A 21,761-nucleotide genomic window follows, 5' to 3' on the forward strand; every position below is an offset into this window, starting at 1 on the left:
ATCTAGCTTTAGCATGTGCGCGCTCGAGGTATAAGCATTCCCGTGACAGAGTGCGCTTCAGCCGAGTGCAGTTTCAATCTCTCCCCCTTAGATCTGGACATTCGCACAACTCATAGAAGAGGCACTGACCGCACAGAGAAATGCCAGAGTTTGTAGTTAATTACATGACCTGCTTCCATATATTTTAACTTTAATAAAGCTATAACGCATTAAAACTGCATTTAAGATGTAACATCGGGGTGTTTCCTTTAACCCTCTGGGGTCTGAGGGTATTTTGGGCCCTGGAGAAGTTTTGACATGCCTTGACATTTGTGCTTTTTTCAGTTGCTTAAAAACATATTAATGGCTGAAGTCTGATAACGCTGTGAGCAACATGTATGTACATGTTTGTATTTTTTAGAAAATAACGTTTATGCGTGGTTTTTGAAAAAACTAAAATTAAGTCACTGAAATAAGGTCATATAACACATACTAAACATTTGTCTTCATTGCAATTCACACATGAGAGACAAAGACCCTCCCCTGGGAATATCAATGAGGGATAGAGAATGAATGTGAGGAGACTTAATGATCAAAATCAAGTTTTAAGTTAAAAAAAAGTAATCTGACTAAACATTTTCTTTACATAAAGACTTTACTTAATTTTAGACCTACACTACCGTTAAAAGAAGTCTCTTCTGCTCACCAAGACTGGATTTATTTGATCCAAAATACAGAAACAACATTGATATTTAGAGATGCACTGGTTGCAATTTTCTTGGCTGATTTCGATTTCTGATTTTTTGCAAGTGTGACCTGCCGATACCGATTTTTACCGATTTTTTTCTGATTTTCTTTCTAAGAACTATTATTGACCACATATACAAACAAAATCTACCTTTCTTCAATGCTAAATTTTATTTTCATAATAAAATAAATTATTAAACATTACAAATTCCCCCAAACTGCACTGTTACAGGATCTTCTCTCACTTAAACAACTCTCAAAATAAAGTGCTCTGTGTCTAGAAAGAGGTAGAAATAACAATTAACTGCAAATGAGTTGCTTTATATAACTTTATATAACTATTTTTATAAATGGACCTTTTTCTCTTTGTTACTCGTCTAACAAAACAATTCCAAAGATCTGAAAAACTGAAGTGTCCAATACACTCAATTTCCGTTAGATGTACAAATATCAGTTGTAAAACTGAGCGCTGCTTCGGGAACGGCTTGTAACCATACCGGTCAACACTCCCGTTTTTCCTGGGAGTCTCCCGTTTTGTTATTTCTCCCAGAAAAACTCCCGTAATTTGTATGGCCCAAACCACGTTTTATGAATGATCACATCAATATATAATCCAAGGTGGTCCAGTTGCCAGATCTTGAATGAAACGCATCCTACTCACACAATCGACAAATCATACACATTACAAATCATTTATGACCATTATCTGGCAACCTACAACCAATTTGCGCTGTTGATATCTGCGAAGGTAGTAGACGCGGGATGTTAAATCAAGCATCACTGGTAGATGGGAGAGGAAGACTCAGCTGGTGCTCCAGTGAAACAAACTAAATATACATGTAAATTTAACAACAGCTGGATGGAAGAATTTAATTTCATATACCGAAGCCATATCGACAATGCCCACGCCTTTTGCAATGTGTGTCGCACTGATTTTAATATCGGACACGGTGGGGTGCTGCCATCCAGCACCCCACTTCCCTTCTCCCGGATTTGTGTACCCAAATGTTGACAGATAACAGGCTGCGTGTGTGACATGACACGAGATTAAACAACTTGGGCAATGCGACGTCGGAAAGTACCTCCTACTCTGTTTCTGAACCCTCTGTCCTCAACTATGGAGAACGGCTGGTCATCCAGGGTCATGAATTCCATAATTTCCCTCATAATTGCTTTGGTATTTTTGCTGCTCATTCCAAGGAATGATAGGAGAGGCTGCTGACTTGTGACTGGCTCTGAGCTCTGGCTATCTTTAGCCGCTTTCCCTTTTTAGCTTCTTTTTTCAAATGGGCATTTTCAGCTGGGTGATGGTGTTATAAATGTCTAATTAGGTTTGTTGATCCGAAAGTTATTGTGGTGGTTCCCCAACGGTTTACTTCCACCTTACAATTATTACACATTTAGAACTTTATGTATTCTTCACTCACAGTGAAGATCTTCCACGCCAATGACATGTTTACATGCAGCTGTGACGTTATTGCGTGCGCCGCTGGCAACAAAACGGACCGGCTTGGAATCGGAAAGACATGAGGCTGACCAGCCGGTTACCGTTCCGGGCCGAGCAGGCGGAAAATTGGCTAATTCCGGTCCCTGGCCGGTCGATCGGTGCATCTCTATTGATATTCTGAACTCTTTTTACAATTTAAAAGAACAGTTTTCTATTTAAATATATTGTAAAATGCAATTTGTGATCAAAGCTGAATTTTCAGTATCATTACTGCAGTCTTCAGTGTCACATGATCCTTCAGAAATCATTATAATATGCTGATTTTCTAATATGGGCATATTTAAAGTGCATTTTACTAATTTAACCCTAACACATATTTGCAAGCACAAGCTTTGTTGATGATAATGAGGCATTATAAACACTAGATAAAATATAATCTAAACATTCATATTATTTTGATATCATATTACATATCATATTTATATTATACAGCATACAATTTAAATACCTGCTTTAGCCGAAACAGCATTTAAATGTAACTAAAACTTGCTTATTAGGACATATTTCAAATGTCAATACTCTGAATCCTGGCTGGCAAGTCTGTAAACAGTCCCACTAGTAAAATATGTACATGTTTATATAAAATAGCATGTCAGCTAATGAAAACTTGCTAATGAAGACTTACTCGTCCGAAATTGTATCCTCAGCTGGATCAAGTCTCTCTTCAAAATACAAATGTTCATCGGAGTCCCGCTCTTCTTCTGAGGAAAATGTTAACTCTTCCTTAATATCCTGGAGCTTTCTCGCCTGTGTATCGTTGCAAACGAGCAGAAAAATGAATGAAATGTGTTTACATCAAACCTCACCGTTGGGGGTGTTTACCATTTGCATTGATCGTCTCAGCACATTAGCGTATGAATGGCGCGCTCTGCTGGTGGGTGGGATCACATTACAGATAATTAGATATCCAAGTACAAACTGTACATCGCTTTGTTTCAAACAGATTTCATTGCAGGAGAATATTTGTTTTAAATTTGAATAGTTTTATTTAAAAATAGAAATCTTAAGCTTTCTTTAGACATATGTTTCATGTTTGTGTGATAATTATTCTCTGAGTTTCAGTCCATTTTTGTGACGTGTTTCGAGACTGCTGAAAGCTCACCCTTTTTATTTTCTTTATTTTACAAAAGCACAAGATTTTGTTGTTATTGTGAGTGTACACAAATAAAAGTAGACCCTTTATAGTCTCTTATGATGTCTTACACTTATCTGTATACCCAAAAATGACAGAGTATTTTAAGTTGTTTCTGCTGTAATGATGAAAATATTCAGCAGGACGCGCCTGCGCGTTGGTCGACCCCAGAGGGTTAAAGAGCTCTGACTCCACTTATTCCACAACGAGAGTGCTTCTGTATTTACTTATTTGTATTTTTGTATAATTCCCTTGTACTTTGTGATGTGCATCACCTGAAGCTGTTTGGAATGTTTAGAGTGCATCTGGACTGTGAGCTGTGTAATTCTTCCCCTCCTCAGTCAAGCGCGAGCTGCAGTGCTGCTCTCGAGCATCATCATTAGAGCTTAGAGATCCCTCAGAACACATTTAAGTCTGCCATCCTCAGAAAGTTCAGTCATCTTCAACTGAGATGCTGCATCATCTACCACTAAAGGGGGTTTCAAACAGTCTGATTCAGTAGTGAAAGTGTTGAGCAGGAATGTTACACTGCTGGAGAGAGTCACGTGACGCCGTGTGAGGTTCGGACGTTTGAAGGGTGAGCACTTTGCTGGTTTTAATACTTTTTATACCATAAACCGAAGAGATTCTATATACCCTGATCCTTAACTGTTCGAGGAAGACAATATGTCAAAGAATTAAAAATCCTACTGATGGCCATAAAATATTTACATGTCTCCAACAAGCGAAGTCCTTCATAAAGTCAATGGACTCTATGAAGTTATCATGCAAGTTATCTCGAAATCTCCACAAAAGCAGCCACCCTCCCCATCTCCTGACACCACTCTGTACATGAGGGTGCTCTATCTGACTTCCAGCCCCTTAAAATCATTTTCCTGCCAATCATAATGCTGGCCAGAACCCAATTTTTTTTGTGTTTATCCCCTAAATGTTTGCCCAAAATACAGAGTCTGGGGTAGAGTTCCCAAAACATCACACAAAAATTCCTGGATCTTTACACCCCCAAAATGGGTTGTGTCTCCATCTTCTGATTGGTATCGCCAGCAGACCAAGCCTATACAATCTAGATGGGGTCCAATATAATCTATGTTAAATCTTGAATTGCATAAGGCGAACCCTTGCATCTCTAGATGCAAACTTGACATTTTTTAGAATCCTAGTCCACACTCCCTCTTCCAATACCAAATTGAAATCTTTCTCCCATAATCTCTTGAGATAAATTGAAGCTCCATCCCCAGACTCTGAATTAGCAGGCTGTAAAACACTGGTGCATCATGACCTTTTACAAAAGCAGAAATCACTTCTGTCAGGGGACTTATTAATACATAATTTTGAATTCAGCCGTATTTTTGAGGCAACATAAATATGGACAATTTTGTCTATACTGAGTGCAAATGTGAGTTAACAGGGTGTAATTTAACTTCTGACAGAAAGGCTTTGCAATGGCAAAATAGGGGCAAGAATTTCCTGTTCAATACAAAACCAGGGAGGGGCTCTCTCAGGTGGAAGCGACCAATGAGCCAAATGTCTGAGACCGAATGCATAATAATAAAACAAAATCTTGGGTAGGCCTAGCCCTCCTTTGTCAATCGGCCTATGTAACTTTTTCAGATGTAATCTAGGATGCTTACCATTCCAAATGAAGGACTTCGCTATGCTATCAAATTGCTTGAAGTAAGAGAGGTGGACATCTACAGAGATAGATTGTAACAGTTACATTTTGTAATGCAATTAATTTTAATAAGATTAACCTTCCCAATCATTGATAAATGTAATGAAAGCTGTTATCGGGCAGTACGCTGTCAGAGTCAAAGCTTCAGATTTAGACCAATTAGCTCTGTGTCCTGAGAACTTGGAAAAGGATTTAATAATTCTGTGTAGGCAAGGCATGGATCTAGCAGGGTCAGAGACGTATAATAAAATCATCCGCGTAAAGAAGCTTATGCGCCACACCTCCCGTCATCACCCCTGGAAAATCATCCTCCTTTCTTATCGCAGCTGCTAATGGTTCCAGGACAAGACAGAACAATAATGGGGAAAGAGGGCAACCAAATCTTAAAAGATAATCCCATTCTACCATATCAAACACCTTTTCGGCATCCAGTGAGATGGCCGTGACCGGAGTCTGATCCTTCGCCATTGCCCACATGATATTGATGAAATTCCTAATGTTATCAGAAGAGCTGTAGCTCCGAATAAATCCCACCTGATCTGTATGTTTAAGAGAAGTCATAACTTAATCGGTTAGCCAGAATTTTTGACCTAGCTGGATCAGGAAAATTGGACGGTAACTTTTACACTCACTTGGCTCTTTGTACTTTTTAAGAATCAGACTGATCCGGGTTTGTGACATGGTTGGCTTTCCATTCTTTAATGATTACGCATAAACTTCTAACATATTTGGAGCCAGTTCTGTAGCATAAGATCTAAAAAAAAAATCAGTGGCAGAACCTTCTGGCCCCGGAGAATAACTCGCGGAGCTCCTCCAAGTTTATCTCCGAATCAAGATTTTTTTTACTTAGTCGTCAGTTTAGGGAGTTCTAATGGGTCCACAAAGTTTCTAATATCTTCATCAGTAGATGGAGATGTGGAACTATAAACATCAAGATATAATTATTTAAAGGCATCTTTAATATCAATGGCTGAGGTAAATATTTCACCACCAGCTGATTTCATTGAGGGAATGGTAGATAAAGACTCACTCTGCTATATATATTTAGCCAAAAGCTATGATCAAGGACTGAGTCCATCAAAAGATTAAAGTCTCCTCCATTATTATCATGAAGGGTGCCAGCAGCTTGCAACATCCCTTCAAGAGCTATAAAAAAAGCTCTGATCATCAATTTTAGGTGCGTAAATATTAGCCAAAATCAACCGTTGCCCATGAATTTCTGCTAAAACGATAATGACTCTTCTCATTAATCTTTTGAGACATTTGAATTGTAGATGTTTATTTATCAATATAATAACTCCCTGCTCTTACTTGAGCCTGCTCTTACTTGAGCCAGCACTAAAGAAAACATGTCCACCCCATATCTTCCCAAATTTTCAGCTTCCTGCAGGGAAAGATGCGTTTTTTTGAAGAAATAATATATCATATTTCTTACGTTTAAAAAAAGTAGTAACCTTCCTTCTTTTTATGGGGTGCCCCAACCCATTCACATTCCACATGGAGAGAGACAATCCACTCATATTAACATTTACGTATTAGAAAAAATGTGTGTGTCAAAAACAAAATTATAAAGACCACATTCCAACATTGGAGTAACAAACAAACCTCCAACTTCCCCCCAGAAAAAAAAACAAAAACAACGGAAAAATAAAAACGTGCGGATTAACCCTGCACTCGATATGCCAACTGGTGTCCATCCCTCTAAACTCAAACAGTCCGTGTAGGCCTATGAGAGCCCCTGCAACAACTTTGCCATCGGATTGCTCAAGTCCGGTGTTTCTATGCAACTTCTGTGAGACAGAATTACATAACATAAAATAATCTATAAAACAAACTCCATCCAATCTGAAAAAATAGTACCAGGTACTATCCACAGTGGAAACCCCCCAAAAAGCTGTCGAGTTGAGCTGTATTGTGCATTGGAAAAGCCCCATTTATGAAGGACATCGCTTGTTGTGGGCATGTAAATATTTTGCAGCCATCCTTAGTTCCTTATTCTCAATTTGGCCGGGTACATCAGTGCAAAAGGGACCTTCCTTGATGCAAGAGTTTTTTGCATTCCTTGAATCAATCATGTTTCTTTCTTGTCAAATTCGCAAAGTCTGGGAACAAGAAAATGTTGTGGTTCTTGCAGGAAAGCCTTTCTTTACTCCTCGCTTAAAACAGTCTTTATCGGATGATCTCAGAAATTTGACCAGAATTGATCGGGCCTGTCTCCCTCTGCGGATCTCTGCACCGGAACTCTGTGAGCTCGCTCAATTTCCAGCTTATGGCCTGTTATGTCGAGCAGACTCTGGGAAAATCTCGTCTAGGAATTTCACCATATCTCGGCCTTCTTCGTTAACAGGAATTCCAACAATTCAGATGATGTTTCTCTGGTTATGATTCTCAATGTCTTCCAACTTTCCCCAAACATGCTCCAAGTCTGTCTTGGTTGCTAGAGGGTTTGCAGCTAATTCCCTCTCCGATGACTTTAGATAATTGATCCATTTCTCGCCATCACCCTGGAACCATTGGCATCCGCGATAAGAAATGATGATGATTTTCCAGGGGTGGTGGTGGGATGTGTGGTGCATAAGCTTTTTTTTTTTACACTGATGATATTTTATTATTCGTCTTTAAGCCTATTAGATCTATGCCTTGCCTCCACAGAATTATTCATTCCTTTTCTAAGTTCTCAGGATACAGAGTCAATTGGTCTAAATCTGAAGCTTTGGCTCTGACAGCATACTGCCCAGTAACTGCTTTTCAACCGGATGGCTTCCAGTGGCCCAAGCAGGGAATTAAGTATTTGGGCATTTTTATGTGGTTTAGTTAGTTCATTTTGATTCTTTAATAAAAAGGTTTTCAAGTGATGTGGACAGGTGGGCTCCATTACATTTATCTATGACTGGGAAGGTTAATGTTATTAAAATGAATAATATTCCAAAATTCAACTACCTACTACGGTCTCTCCACATTGAAGTTCCCCTCTTTTATTTTAAACAAATTGATAGTATAGCTAAATCCTTTAATTGGAATGGTTAACACCCTCGGTTGCATTCCAGTAAGTTACATAGGCCAATTGACAAAGGTGGGTTAGGTCTACCCAAGAATTTGTTTTACTATTATGCTTTTGGTCACTTCCACCTGAGAGAGCCCCTCCCTGGCTCTTTTTTGAACAGGAGGCCCTTGCCCCTATCTTGCCATTGAAAATTCTTTCTACCAATCTGCCTGGAGAAGTAAAGACACATCCCGTTATCTCGCACATGCATTTAGTGTGGACAAAAGTTTCCAGCGTGTTCAATTCGGACATATACCTGAACGTAGCCGCAAGTATTTGTTGAATTCTAAATTGTGCATTAATAAGTCCCCTTTCTGCTGGACCGAATGGATTGAGAAGGGTGTTGCTACGCTGGGTGACCTGTATGAAAATGGAGCATTTGAAATCCTTTGAAAATATTATACAGCAGTTTGGGATTCCCAGATCTCAATTCTTCAGGTACTACCAGCTGCGCCATCTACTTTGTACCACCTTTGGGTGTAGAACGCAGCCTCTAAAGTGGCAGACACTCCTGAGAAATGTGCTTGCTGCTTTTAGAAAAGGTCATGAAGCTTCAGCATACTATCCCTGGCTTATTCAGAGTCTAGTGGACACGGTTTTAACATCTCTTAAGATGTTATGGGAGAGAGACTTGAATTTAGTACTGGAAGATGGAGAATGGTCTGGGATAAAAAAAAAATGTCAAGTCTATGTCTAGGGATGCAAAGGTGCGCCTCATTCAATTTAAGATTCTGCATAATTGTAATTTTTTGGTCTCGGTCTCTTCATCCGGAGCTGTCACACATACACTGGTTCAGAATGACAGAGGGTAGACATACTGGCTCATTCTGACTTTCTGTCACATGAAGTTCGGCGAAAGAACAACAACAGTAACACGTGCACATAACGTACAATTTCTACTGGCTCAGCTATTTATCCCTAATGTGATCACACCCACGGGCAGAGGGTGCTATTCATACGGTAATGTGCCTAGACGATCAATGCAAATGGGAAACGCCCTCTACGGTGCCTTAAAAACAAAGTTCATTCACTTTTCTGTGCGTTTGGAAGATCGCACGATACACAAGCGAGGAAACTCCTGGATAGTGAGAGAGTTAACATTTTCCTCAGAAGAAGAGCGGGACTGAAAGTTTGTATTTTGAAGAGAGACTTGATCCAGCCGGGGATACAATTTCAGCTGAGTAAGTCATTTAGTTTTACATGCATATTAGTTGACATGCTATTTTATGTAAAAATTTACATATTTTAATAGTGGGACTGTTTCCAGACTTGTCAGCCAGGATTCAGAGTATTGAAATTTAATCCTAATAGGCTAGTTTTAGTTACATTTAAATGTTATTTCGGCTAAAGCAGGTATTGAAATTGTATGCTGTATCATATAAATGTGATGTGTAATATGATATAAAAATAAAATGAATGTTTATCTGTTCAGGTGTAAATGTGCCAAATGTGATGTAAATATGCCCATATTAGAAAATCAGCATATTATAATGATTTCTGAAGGATCATGTGATACTGAAGACTGCAGTAATGATGCTGAAAATTCAGCTTTGATCACAAATTACATTTTACAATATATTCAAAAAGAAAACTGTTCTTTTAAATTGTAAAAAGAGTTCACAATATCAGTGTTTTTATTGTATTTTGGATCAAATAAATGCAGCCTTGGAGAGCAGAAGAGACTTCTTTTAAACGGTAGTGTAGATCTAAAATTAAGTAAAGTCTTTATGTAAAGAAATTGTATCGTCCGATTACTTTTAACTTAAAACTTGATTTTGATCATTAAGTCTCCTCACATTCATTCTCTTTCCGTCACATTCCTCATTGATAGGTCCAAGGGAGGGGTCTTTATCTCCTCAGGTGTGAATAACAATATTCATGATTAGGGCTGCACAATTAATTGAAATTAATGCGATATGACCTTTTGCGATTTATTAAATTGCAAAGTCTGCGATTTAAATAATTAAATAGTCTGCTCCCTTCAAAGATTATTTGCGCTGCTCTGTTCAGTCTATATTAAATTAGTGCATTGTTAAAGTGTTTTCAGAGCGGTTCTGTGCTCCACAACTCCCTCTCATGCTTAGAGTAACAGAAGTGCTCTGAGTTCAGTTCCGTTTGCTAATGAGCACTAAACACTTTATTTACACTAAAGTGGCATGTCCTGCGTGAAGCGTTTTTTATTATCATCTGCGGTAGCAGCATCTCAGTTTACGCAAGGCTTGGGTATCATAATAATAACGCAGAATACAAGATGGGGTATAATTCAAACATCTTTATTAAATGATTGTTGAGCAAACAGCATTAACATTAACACCTGTAGAGTCCAGAAATGCGCTCTTCATTCTCCTGTCATTTGTTTACCTCACGAGAGAGCGTATCGCAATTATTACACTCCCCGCGGAAACAAGTGAAAGCTGAACTAATATTACCAACATCCAACAAAATGAAAAAGGAACCTGCATATAATAAATCTATATCAAACATTTAGTTACTATAATATAATGCATTGCTAAATTAAATATAATAAAATAATGAATAAAAATTATTAAATTAAATGGTGACAAACTAACCAAAATTTTCACTTTAAATGTAATGACACCAGTGGGTTATCAGTTCAACTTCAGTTTGACATTAAGCCTCATTCTTTAGGACTATCTTATATACAGTAAAGAATAGTTTGTATAAGCCTACTAGTTTTTAAGGCCTAGAATAAAAAGTAACATTTATATTTTGTGTATACTGAATTATTCAATCAACCAACATTATTTTTGACAGCAAAAACTAGGCAACAACTATGGTTTTACCAACAGGGAAATTTAATTAACAGTGACATTGAGCAGAAAGCTAACATATAACCAGTTTTGACAGAGCTGCTGATAAAAAGTTAAATGATCAGCATCAAATGATGAGATGAATATTGGAAATCAGTATCGGATGTTAAAATCCTGATTGGAGCAAAAACTAATGTTGATGAGTGGGCTGAGATCCTGTCACAAAATGGACAAAAACAGGTACATGGTGGATGGTAACATTTGGATATTAAGAAGCATTCGTTTCACTGTTTATATATTTATTTGTTTGTGGTTGAACTGAAAAAAAGTCTCCAGTTTTTTTTTTTTTTAAGAAGGCTCAAATGTGAAATCCCCAGTAGCCTTTTTGCAGTTGAACATGTGGAAAACATTACTATAATCGCAGTTCAAATCCCAATATTTTTTGAAATAATCGCAATATTACTTTTTGTCGAAATCGTGCATCCCTATTCATGATAATTCACGCCTCCATGCATATGACTTTTCTAACACTAAAAGTGTCTTACAAAAGTTAGATTACTATATAGTTTGGTGTGAATGAATGATCAGGATGGTTTTCACATCATTTTGTAGCAAAAACTCTAGGCTACAAGATCCAGTTCTCAAAAGTATTGTGGACAAATGTGTAGTATGTGTTATAGGACAGTCACATATTTTAAAACATGGCTGCCATTGACCAATAAAATTTCAGCAGCTATTAGACAGGTCGATTGGAATGAAACCCATTTCGTTATTTGACTCATGACCCCTGAAGTCTGTGCAAAATTAAAAATAAAATTGCCACCGGGAGGCGCTGTTGCAGTTTATATGAATGTAAATGTAGCATGTTTTTTTTTATGTTTCACACTGACACCCCTTATTCTGATTATGATTATTTAAAAAAACTACTTTTGCAAACTCTCTCTACGTCTTTCATTCTATGTCAACAAAACTTGTACAGGAAGGGTCTTTGGACAGCTTAGATCAATAATTATAAAGCACACTGTTAATCAGAAGGTCACTGGTTCGATCCCCACAGCCACCACCATTGTGTCCTTAAGCAAGTCACTTAACTCCAGGTTGCTGTGGGGGGATTGTCCCTGTAATAAGTGCACTGTAAGTCGCTTTGGATAAAAGCTTCTGCCAAATGCATATATGTAAATGTAATTATAAAAAAAATTGTGGAACTTTGTATGTGGCAAGGCTATAACGTGGTGATTAACAAATATGGCCTAGTTTACCCAAAACCCCATAACTTGTATACAAAACATCCGATTTTCAATCAAATGGCGTTTTATCTTAAATTTATCTATTTTAGGTGCTAACAAGCTATTTGAATAATGATGCTTAAAGGGATAGTTCATACAAAAATGACTTTCTTTCTTCTGCAAAATGTAAATTATGATTTTTAGAAAAATATTTCAGCTCTATACAATGCAAGTGAATGTGTGCCAAGATTTTGAGACTCCAAAAAGCACATAAAGGCATCATAAAAGTAATCCATAGGAATCCAAAGTACAATACGTATTTTCAGAAGTTATATTAGAGGAGTGGGTGAGAAACAGATCAATATTTAAGTCCTTTTTTGCTTAATTCTTCTCTCTGCTCAGTAGGGGGGCGACATGCATGAAGAATGTGAATCACCAAAAACACAAGAAGAATATGAAAGTGATTCTCACTCACACCTATCATATCACTTATGAAGATATTGATTTAACCACTGGAGTCTTATGGATTACTTTTATGCTGACTAATATGATTTGTGGAGCTTCAAAATGTTGCATTGTATGGACCAAATGAGCTGAGAAATTCTTCTAAAAATCTTCATTTGAGTTCAGCAAATGAAAGAAAGTCATACACATCTGGGATGGCATTAGTGTGGGTAAATGAGGAGATAATTTTTGTTACGTCCATGGACGTAGTTTTGTTTTCTTTTTGCTATCTTTATCTTTAAGGTGTCTGGATAATTGGAATCTTCGCCTCTAATTGGTGGCTCCTCCCCTCTAATTATAACCTGTCTCCTATGATTGGCCTGTCAACGTAGGAACCTTTTGTTTGGAGGGAGACAAAAGGAGAGCTGAGCAGAGAGCTGGAAGAACTAGATGGAGCATCGAGTTGTCACTTGTGTGTTAGCTGTTGTTTTGGGAAGTGTCCCTGGGTGTTACCCAGCAATTATTGTAAAGTCCATATGGTAAATTCAGAATTATGGTCGTAAATGACCAGGCGCTAATGCTAAGAGTTGCTGCTATAGTTAAACCTGTAGCTAGTATTTGTTGTCTCTTAGTTTCTTCCTGTAAACCCCTTTTTGTATATTTGTAAATATTTCTCACTTTTTTGTCCTTTGGTTTGGAAGCTGTAGGGAGAAAGTGCCATTTTCTTGGTAAATTCCTTTTTCACTCTTGTTTTTTTTTATTTTTATAGAGAGGGAGTAGGTAAGTGATTTTAATTTTTGTTCATGGTTTTTATTTTATTTATATATTTATTTTGATAATAAACAAGTGTATTCATATTTTTCACCTTTGTATTCCAAATCTTTATTTAATTTCTATTTATTTCATCTTTGCGTCATTACGACCCATAGACCGAAGGGACATAACAAGTGAACTATTCCTTTAATATCTTATAACACATGTATGAACTTAAAGGTGTGGTGTGGAGTGGTGGTGGTGTAGTGGCTAAAGCACAGGGCTGTTAATCAGATGGTTGCTGGTTCTAACCCCACAGCCACCACCATTGTGTCCTTGAGTAAGACACTTAACTCCAGGTTGCTCCGGGGGGATTGTCCCTGTAATAAGTGCTCTGTAAGTCACTTTGGATAAAAGTGTCTGCCAAATGCATAAATGTAAAATGCATAAATGTAAATGTAAAGGCCCTATGTCACTTCAACCCTGATAATTGTTGCTTGCAATTAATGAGTATTAAACATTATACAATGTTTAAAAGATCAGTAAAATAAAACAAAGTTGGTTATTTATATATGTTAATATTGTAATATATAAAGTGTAATACAAATTTTAAATTCTAATAAATAAAGTGTAGCTTCAAGGTTCAAATACTTTTTTGGCCTCTCTACGTTACATATATATGCACACTGTACATAATGTACAATATCTAATGATCTGTTAAGTTTTATATTGTATAATAATTATACAAAATATATATTTTGACTGCTGGGATCTCTCTGATTACATAGACTATACAACATTTTAACGATATTCAAATAGACTTTGCTATGATTATGATTAGTGATCTTTTTCCCAACAGTTTCTGTTTTCCTGTCTGATTATGGCTGGTATCTGCTGTTTCTGTGTGTGGGAGTTTATCTACTAATTCAGCATCTACGCAAGAACAGATCCTGGGAAAATCAGAGCCCATCCGTCACTGCAAATCAAGGTCAGAACAAGCAATGCCTGGCTTCTGAAAATGTTTATACAATGAAAGTTTTTTCAGATAGACATGAGAAGTGAATATCATATCTGCAGACCCTGTGTCTGTGGCGAGACGTCAGGAAGCCCTGCAGGCATCGCGTCAGAGAATGCAGGAAGAGCTTGATGCTAGAGCTGCAGAATTCAAAGAGAAACAACTGAGGGTAAGCCTCTCTGGTTAGTACATTATACCAGGACAACTGATTTTGTTTGTAGTACTCACTCACATCGGTTCACCTGGTCTTTTCAGCTTGAGGAGGGAAAGAGAAGACAGAAGATTGAGATCTGGGAAAGTATGAAGGAAGGAAAGACTTGCAAAGGAAATGCAAAATCTGAACATGTAAGGCTACTGAGATTTTTAATAATTTTAAGGCATTTTCTTCGGCAAAGGCAGTTCCAAGTGTTCTAAGATACCTTCTTTTTCCTAAATTCTAAAATGGCAGATGAAGCGTGAGAAATGTTTATAAATGTAAATATACTTTTAATTACTATAATGGCAGAAAATATAAATAAATTATATTTCAGAATAATTTAAGTGTATTATTAACAACCCAATATTAATAAACCCAATATTTGTGTGTGCTATGTACTGTTATGCTTATTAGGGGTTCAAGCATGAAGTGCTGAAACCCTATTTGTAACAGTCAGGATTAGGGATGTACCGATACCACTTTCTCTTCCGATTCCGATATCGGAAATGTCAGTATCGGCCGATACAGATCCCGATCCGATACATTGTTTTTTTTACATAATCAGTTTAAAATATCTTTACATTATTGTGTGGAACTAATTGGGTTTGCTCTTTAATATGTAAGGAATCACAAACCTCTAACAACACATTATTTCAATATAAATTATAGCTTATTTAGCTTATTAAGAAAAACTTTATTGTTAACTAGTATACTGGATAATCTAGCTGCAAAAATAACAGTAATTCCAGTAGAAGAAAAGAAGACCTTTTTTTTTGGCAAAAATGTTTCAACTTGTATATGGACTTTAAAGGATTTTTGTTCAATTTAGTTTTAAGATATCAGCTCACTTTTCATTCACACAGTTATTTTTTGGAACACATTCAACTTAAATATTATTATCATTTGTAAACAAATGATAATAATAATAATATATTATAATAGTAATATATAGTAATATATCTCAATCATGCACCTTTTAACTTTTAAACCCTCACACTTTTATTTCGACATTCTGAACTCTCCAGGAAGTCCTGTACGTGTGTCTGTTTGTAGGCAAGTTCACAATAGTTTAATTTACTTCTTATTCAATTTCTGTTAAAATAAAAAAGGCACTCCAGTGCCGTTCTAAATGCATATAAGTGAACTGAACTTTTGAGCATCTACATTTGAGATGTTGTTTTTGAGTAGCGCTCAAATATTGCGCACCACTGTGAAGGCTAAAAATAGACACTGCGAGTGTTTATGTAAACAGAGCAGCGCCATTCAATAACGTGCCGCAGCTGCGCATGAATTTTATATATTTACTTATTAAACACAGCCTTTTGTGATTCACTGAGCTATTGCACGTCTTCAAGTGGCTTTGAATAAAATGCACGAGTCATATGAACTACTTTAATGGTGTTTTAATGGTTCTTTTATGTCATATTTGGAGCTTGACAGTAATGAACATGACTAACACACAGTATCGGATTTGGATCAGGCTCGTCGGACCGATACCCAATCCGTCTAAAAGCTTCAGTATCGGAGCCAATAACGATCCAGGTATTGGATCAGTGCATCCCTAGTCAGGATTTTTTTATGCTTCAACCATTCAGTCCCTTCAGGATTTTGCTATCACGAGAATAAATGCGAAGTCAACTCATTCAATTTCAATGCGTCTGTACAGATTGTCAGCATATGTGTCTGCCATTGACCGCACCAAAAGAGTATCACAAAGCAGTTGTTGTGTGCATGAGTTGAATGTGTTCATATTCACACGTGGACCAGAAGAGTATACTTTGAAAGGGAACACGGTTGACCAGGCACAATCCGGTACAGACCACAGCTGTGGTCAAAAGTATTGGCAATGACATAAATTTTGTGTTTGGCAAAGTTTGCTGCTTCAGTATATGTAGATTATTTTTTCACATGTTTCAATGGAATACTGGAAAACAATGGTGAGCATTTCATGTTTTAAGTCAATATTTACAGTGTTGACCCTTGTTCTTCATAACCTCTGCAATTCGCTCTGGTATGCTGGATATCAGCTTCTGGGCCAAATCCTGACTGATGGCGATCCATTCTTGCCTTATCAGTGCTCTGAGTTGATCACAATTTGTGGGCTTCTGCTTGTCCACTCGCCTTTTGAGGATTGACCACAGGTTCTCTATGGGATTAAGATCCGGGGACACGGATCCAACGGATCCACGGTTGCCTGGCCACGGATCCAAAATTTCAATGTAATGATCTCCGAGCCACTTCATTATCACTCCTGCCTTGTGACATGGTGCTCCATCATGCTGGAAAATGCACGGATCATCAACAAATTGCTCCTCTATCGTTAGGAGAAGTTGCTCTTGCAGGACGTTTTGATACCATTCTTTATTCATGGCAGTGTTTTTGGGCAGAATTGTGAGAGAGCCCACACACCTTGGATGAAAAGAAACCGCACACACATGGATGGTCTCAGGATGCTTCACTGTTGGCATGACAGGACTCATGGTAGCGTTCACCTTTTCTTCTCCTGATTATAGATTTTCCATAGCAACACTCGGTAGGGGGGCTTCATCAGAGAAAATATCTTTACACCAGTCTTCTGCTGTCCAATTCTTGTACTTCCTGCAGAATTTCAGTCTGTCCTTGATATTTTTCTTGGAGAGAAGTGGCTTCTTTGCTGCCCTTCTTGACACCAGGCCATTGTCCAAAAGTCTTCACCTCACTGTGCGTGCAGATGCACTCACAACATCCTTCTGTCAATACTGAGCAAACTCTGCACTGGCGGTGACAAGATTCCATAGCTGACTCCTCAGGAGGAGACGGTCCTGGTGCTTGCTGACAATCTGGGACATCCTGAAGCCTTCTTCACTGCAGTTGAACCTCTCTCCTTGAAGTTCTTGATGATCTGGTAAATGGTTCTTTCAGATGAAGTATTCTTTGCAGCAATTTCCTTTCATGTGAGGCCATTTTGATGCAAAGCGATGATAGCTACACGTCTTTCTTTAGAGGTAACCATTGCTAACAAGAACACAATGATTGGAAGCACTTCTTTCCTCCTTTTATAGCAATCAGTCTGCTCTTATAATCCAATCAGAATGATAGTGATTTCACCTGACTAGTACTCCTTCACACTTTTTCAGGTGCTGTTGATATGATTGGTGAAATTATGTTAGCTGGTCATTATGTGCCGGGGCCAAAAAACAGTGAAATTTGGGTTTTTGTGATAAAGTAAATGTTTTTGGCAATGAAGCTTTTTTGCAATTATTTAAAATGCAACTGATCCCTCTGCATAATAATCTAGAAAAAAAATTGAATCAACACCACAACAACTGAAGCAGAAAACTTTGCGAAACACAAAATGTATGTCACTGCCAATACTTTTGGCCACGGCTGATACAGTGTGAGTGTAATGTGTTAAACCACTCCCTCTGGTTTTACACTCTGTTTGAGCTCTCTATCAGTTAGGTCGGTCCTTCCCCTTTAGATTTATTTGTGTTTTATTTTATTCCTCCCCTATTTTGTTTTATTTCAATTATTCACCATTGTTTTAGCCTGAATATCCCTATTCCACTAAATTGAATTCAATTAATTTTGAAATTTAATCAAATCAATTTATTTACCTTTCCTTTTAGATTCCTAGAGCTATAAGGACATTTTATTTTTACCTTATTTGAGTTATTTTGCCATCACCACCTTCCATCTCAGTACAGGATTACAGTAGTTCTAGCAACTGTTGTTTCCAGAGAGAACAAGAAACATTTCCTATTGTTTCTGTTAATTTACCTTGAGGTGTTGGGTGTGTCCCTGCTAGCTTAGCTAACAGCCGCTCTAGTAGAGTCTACTGCAGCATCACTCAAACCAGTGACACCTGCTTAGCCATATATCCTTTCCTAAATTAAATATGGAAATCCCTCCTTTCTCCCTTTCTGATTTAAGCATATTGTTTTATTTTCAGTTTTGTTTTATTTGTTACCGTCATCGTGACCAAACCTGTGAGAACATCAGTGTTTAGAGTAATAGTTTGACGACACATGTAGCCCCAGTCATAAGCTGATCCCCGCTTACATCCCATCAACCAAGATACTCCAACCTTTTATTTGTGTTCACCAACATAAATTCTTAGCACCCTGCCTTACTAGCTGCCCCACGTCAGCTACTTACACTAGCAAAAGAGCTCCTTGAACAGAACTCACCTGAGGAGCACTGGGAAGAACAAACCTCCGACTCCGTGCCCAAGACGCCTGGTGATTGGGTGCAGAACCGAGGATGAACAACCACCTGCGGCCCTCTTGCCACCAGTGCTAGGTCAGTCTGACATTCTCTTTATACTACACAACTCCCATAACCACCTTCTGCAACCACAAACAAACAACTGTCCCAAACAAACTGACTTCAGGATGACAGGTGACACTGCCAAGGCACCTGCTGCATAAGCCTAGGGACCTGAAACTTGCTACTGTCTACACCATCCGCCATTGGCACAACCACTACTCTAGGAGGCACAAACAACAAGGGAGCCCACCGCAGCCTTACAGCCTTGGGACATTACTGTCTTGTATAGTGTCTTTTTTTTAATGACTGTATACTGTTTTTATGCTTGCCTTATGATAGAACTACCAAATAATGTACAATTAGTTCTGCCATGTTTCCTATCAAATGAATCCTTTGTGTGACACACTGCAAAGTGGTGTATATATATATATATAATTCTGATTCAGCTTCCAAACAAAGGAACGTTTCCCGCGTGTAAATTGCACCTTTCTCGTTGGTCAAGCCAGACTCGAGAGGAAGGACCTCCAGCAGAAGTTAAAAGACACGTCCCGCCTCTTACACTCTCTTTCCCCTGACTCTCTCCTCCATCTGCTGCGTGGTCGTGCTGACCACGAGGCCTGTGAGGCAGGCAGGCCTCAACAACTTGAACACCATCGACTTGAGGAACATTTAAGATGTTCTCCTGCGACTGCATTCGGGCTCTCTCAACACCCAAGTCACTTGCAAGTATCGTACCAGTAGCTAACTGAACATAGTTTTAGTGTAAGATGAAAACCCCTTTGTAACAAAGTTGTTTTTAAATTAAGAGCTCGATGGTTCTCTCAGATGGTTAAAATGACTCTTTTCATAACTGCATTTCCCATATTCTGTTCCGGTTTAATTTTATTTGAACTTTTTCCTCTCCCATATATGAGTGATTTTGTGTGTATGTTTTTGTTTAGATTAGTTATGTGTTCGTATTTTAGTTAAATAAACTTTTGTGTACATTCTAGCGAGTTGATTCTGGTCTGCTTGTAAATCAATGTAAATATAACGATTCAATTTCAGCTCCATGCTAAGAAAGAGTTATTTTTGTGTGGCCACGAAAAATATCCTTTCTGAGAATCGATAGACAATCAATACTGACAATCAATAGTGTTCGCTGGACGAACAGATAAATTGATTGTAATGTTATTTCAGCTACCTCAAGTTGATTATATTAATTAACCGATCCAAATGTTCATAATTCATTATTCATGTTTCCCTTTTAATGATATGTTGACTGTGGTATATTTTAAATAAATAATCTCATCCCTTTTTCTAAAAGATTTAGCTTCAAAGTTATACCTATATGTGTAATATTATTGTCAATAAGCCATGAGAATAATATTACTCCAATAAGAGAATTAATCATAACTCTCTTATTCAAGCTAATTCCCTACAGTAGAAATTGTGAGCTGATGCAACGAGACGTTGTATTACAAAATAATGGTGGAGAATTTATTCTGACAAATAATCTAGTCATTTATCTAAATTATAACAGTTGTCAAATGTGACTGATTCCATTATAAATTTCCTTGCATAGTAATGTAGAAATAAGACTGTTTAATTTAATTCCAAGCTCACACATACTGTTTCAATTAATTGAATTTTAGTAACATGCAGTTAATGCAAACAATACCAATCGTAAGATATACAGTATGTGTGTGTGTATATATATTAGAGGTTTACCGATATGTGTTTTTTCAGGCTGATGCCGATCTTTTGAAATCCAGGTCGGCCGATGGCCGATTAATGCTGCCTATTTGTTTTGGCTGATATGTGCTTGTTTTTAACCTCTTATTTGAATCTTTTATTTGAAAGATAAAATGTAACACAAATAATTACTTAAGATAGACAAAATTTCTCAACAAATACATTTATTGAACACTTGATCAATCTGCACTTGTACACTTAAATTAAAAATGTATAATGTAAAAACATATTGTATAAATAATGTATAACAAATATATTAAATAAACAAAGGTGTTATGAACTGCTCCGAGACACGAAGGTTGAGATCCAAATGCAGCTTTAATTAAGGGGCAATCCAGACACTTAATCCAATATTCAGAGCATCCAAGAGAAGCACAGGCATAACTAGGGATGGGTATTGTTAAGGTTTTAATGGTATTACTACTCTTACCGATACTGCTTATCGATCCGGTACTTTAACGGTATTCTTAATGGTTCTTTTTGTTATATATATATATATATATATATATATATATATATATATATATATTAAACAAAGATAAACAATTACACAAAGATAAACGTTATATAGGCACAGTGATTTAATTTCAGGAAGGTCTACTAACATTACTGTTCAGGTGTGGTCTAATAAAGTAATCAATTGTAAAATAACACTGCATAGTTTATCATAGATAGATTAATGCTTATTAATGCAGATGTTATTCATTCAAGAGCTGTAAGTGATTTTCTCTTTGCCTTTTGTTGTTTGATTTGCAGTAATGGCTCAATCGTCAGCATGTTTATTAGACTGCTTCCCCTTTAAGACCGAGCTCCTGATGCACCATATTTTCTCCCAATTATTTCCATAACTACATCCATTTAAGACAAACTGTGTTTAAGTGAATCTCCAAGCCGGTCGTTTTGATATATTTTTGTGTATTATTGATCGTTTAGACGTGCACATGAAACCCAAAGTAGCCTATACTTTGCTTGTCTCGTTGCGGTCTGTTTCGGAGCACGCACGCCTTGGGAACGGTATCTCTTGCGCTCTTTTTATTATTAAACGCGTCCTGCAATTTAGCAACAGTAGCTAGACTGCATTTTACAACAATCACCGATTGTGCTGATTCTGACATTAAGTTTGAATTTTAGGGAGAAATGTCAGTGCACCGCTGTGAAGGGAAGGAAGTTGTGCTAGACAGAATGCGGCTTATGTATAAATATTCTTTTTATAATCTTTGGAAGGCGAAATCTAAAATAAAATCAGACTAATATCACAGATCTAAAGTGTAACCAGGCTGCGTTTGAATGTTTA

At 37.4% G+C, this 21,761-nt stretch overlaps 1 protein-coding gene across 1 annotated transcript in view; it reads left to right on the forward strand.

Annotated features, from left to right (window-relative positions):
- Positions 1 to 21,761, forward strand: part of selenos (selenoprotein S) — a 55,691-nt gene that overhangs the window by 9,120 nt on the left and 24,810 nt on the right. Inside the window, exons 2-4 of the mRNA XM_052133760.1 lie at positions 14,134 to 14,262; positions 14,352 to 14,458; positions 14,545 to 14,634. Of these exons, the coding sequence (XP_051989720.1) occupies positions 14,134 to 14,262; positions 14,352 to 14,458; positions 14,545 to 14,634 (326 nt within the window). The remainder of the gene's footprint in view (positions 1 to 14,133; positions 14,263 to 14,351; positions 14,459 to 14,544; positions 14,635 to 21,761) is intronic.

Source organism: Xyrauchen texanus, chromosome 1 (genome assembly GCF_025860055.1).
Source record: "Xyrauchen texanus isolate HMW12.3.18 chromosome 1, RBS_HiC_50CHRs, whole genome shotgun sequence".
Lineage (NCBI taxonomy): Eukaryota > Metazoa > Chordata > Actinopteri > Cypriniformes > Catostomidae > Xyrauchen > Xyrauchen texanus.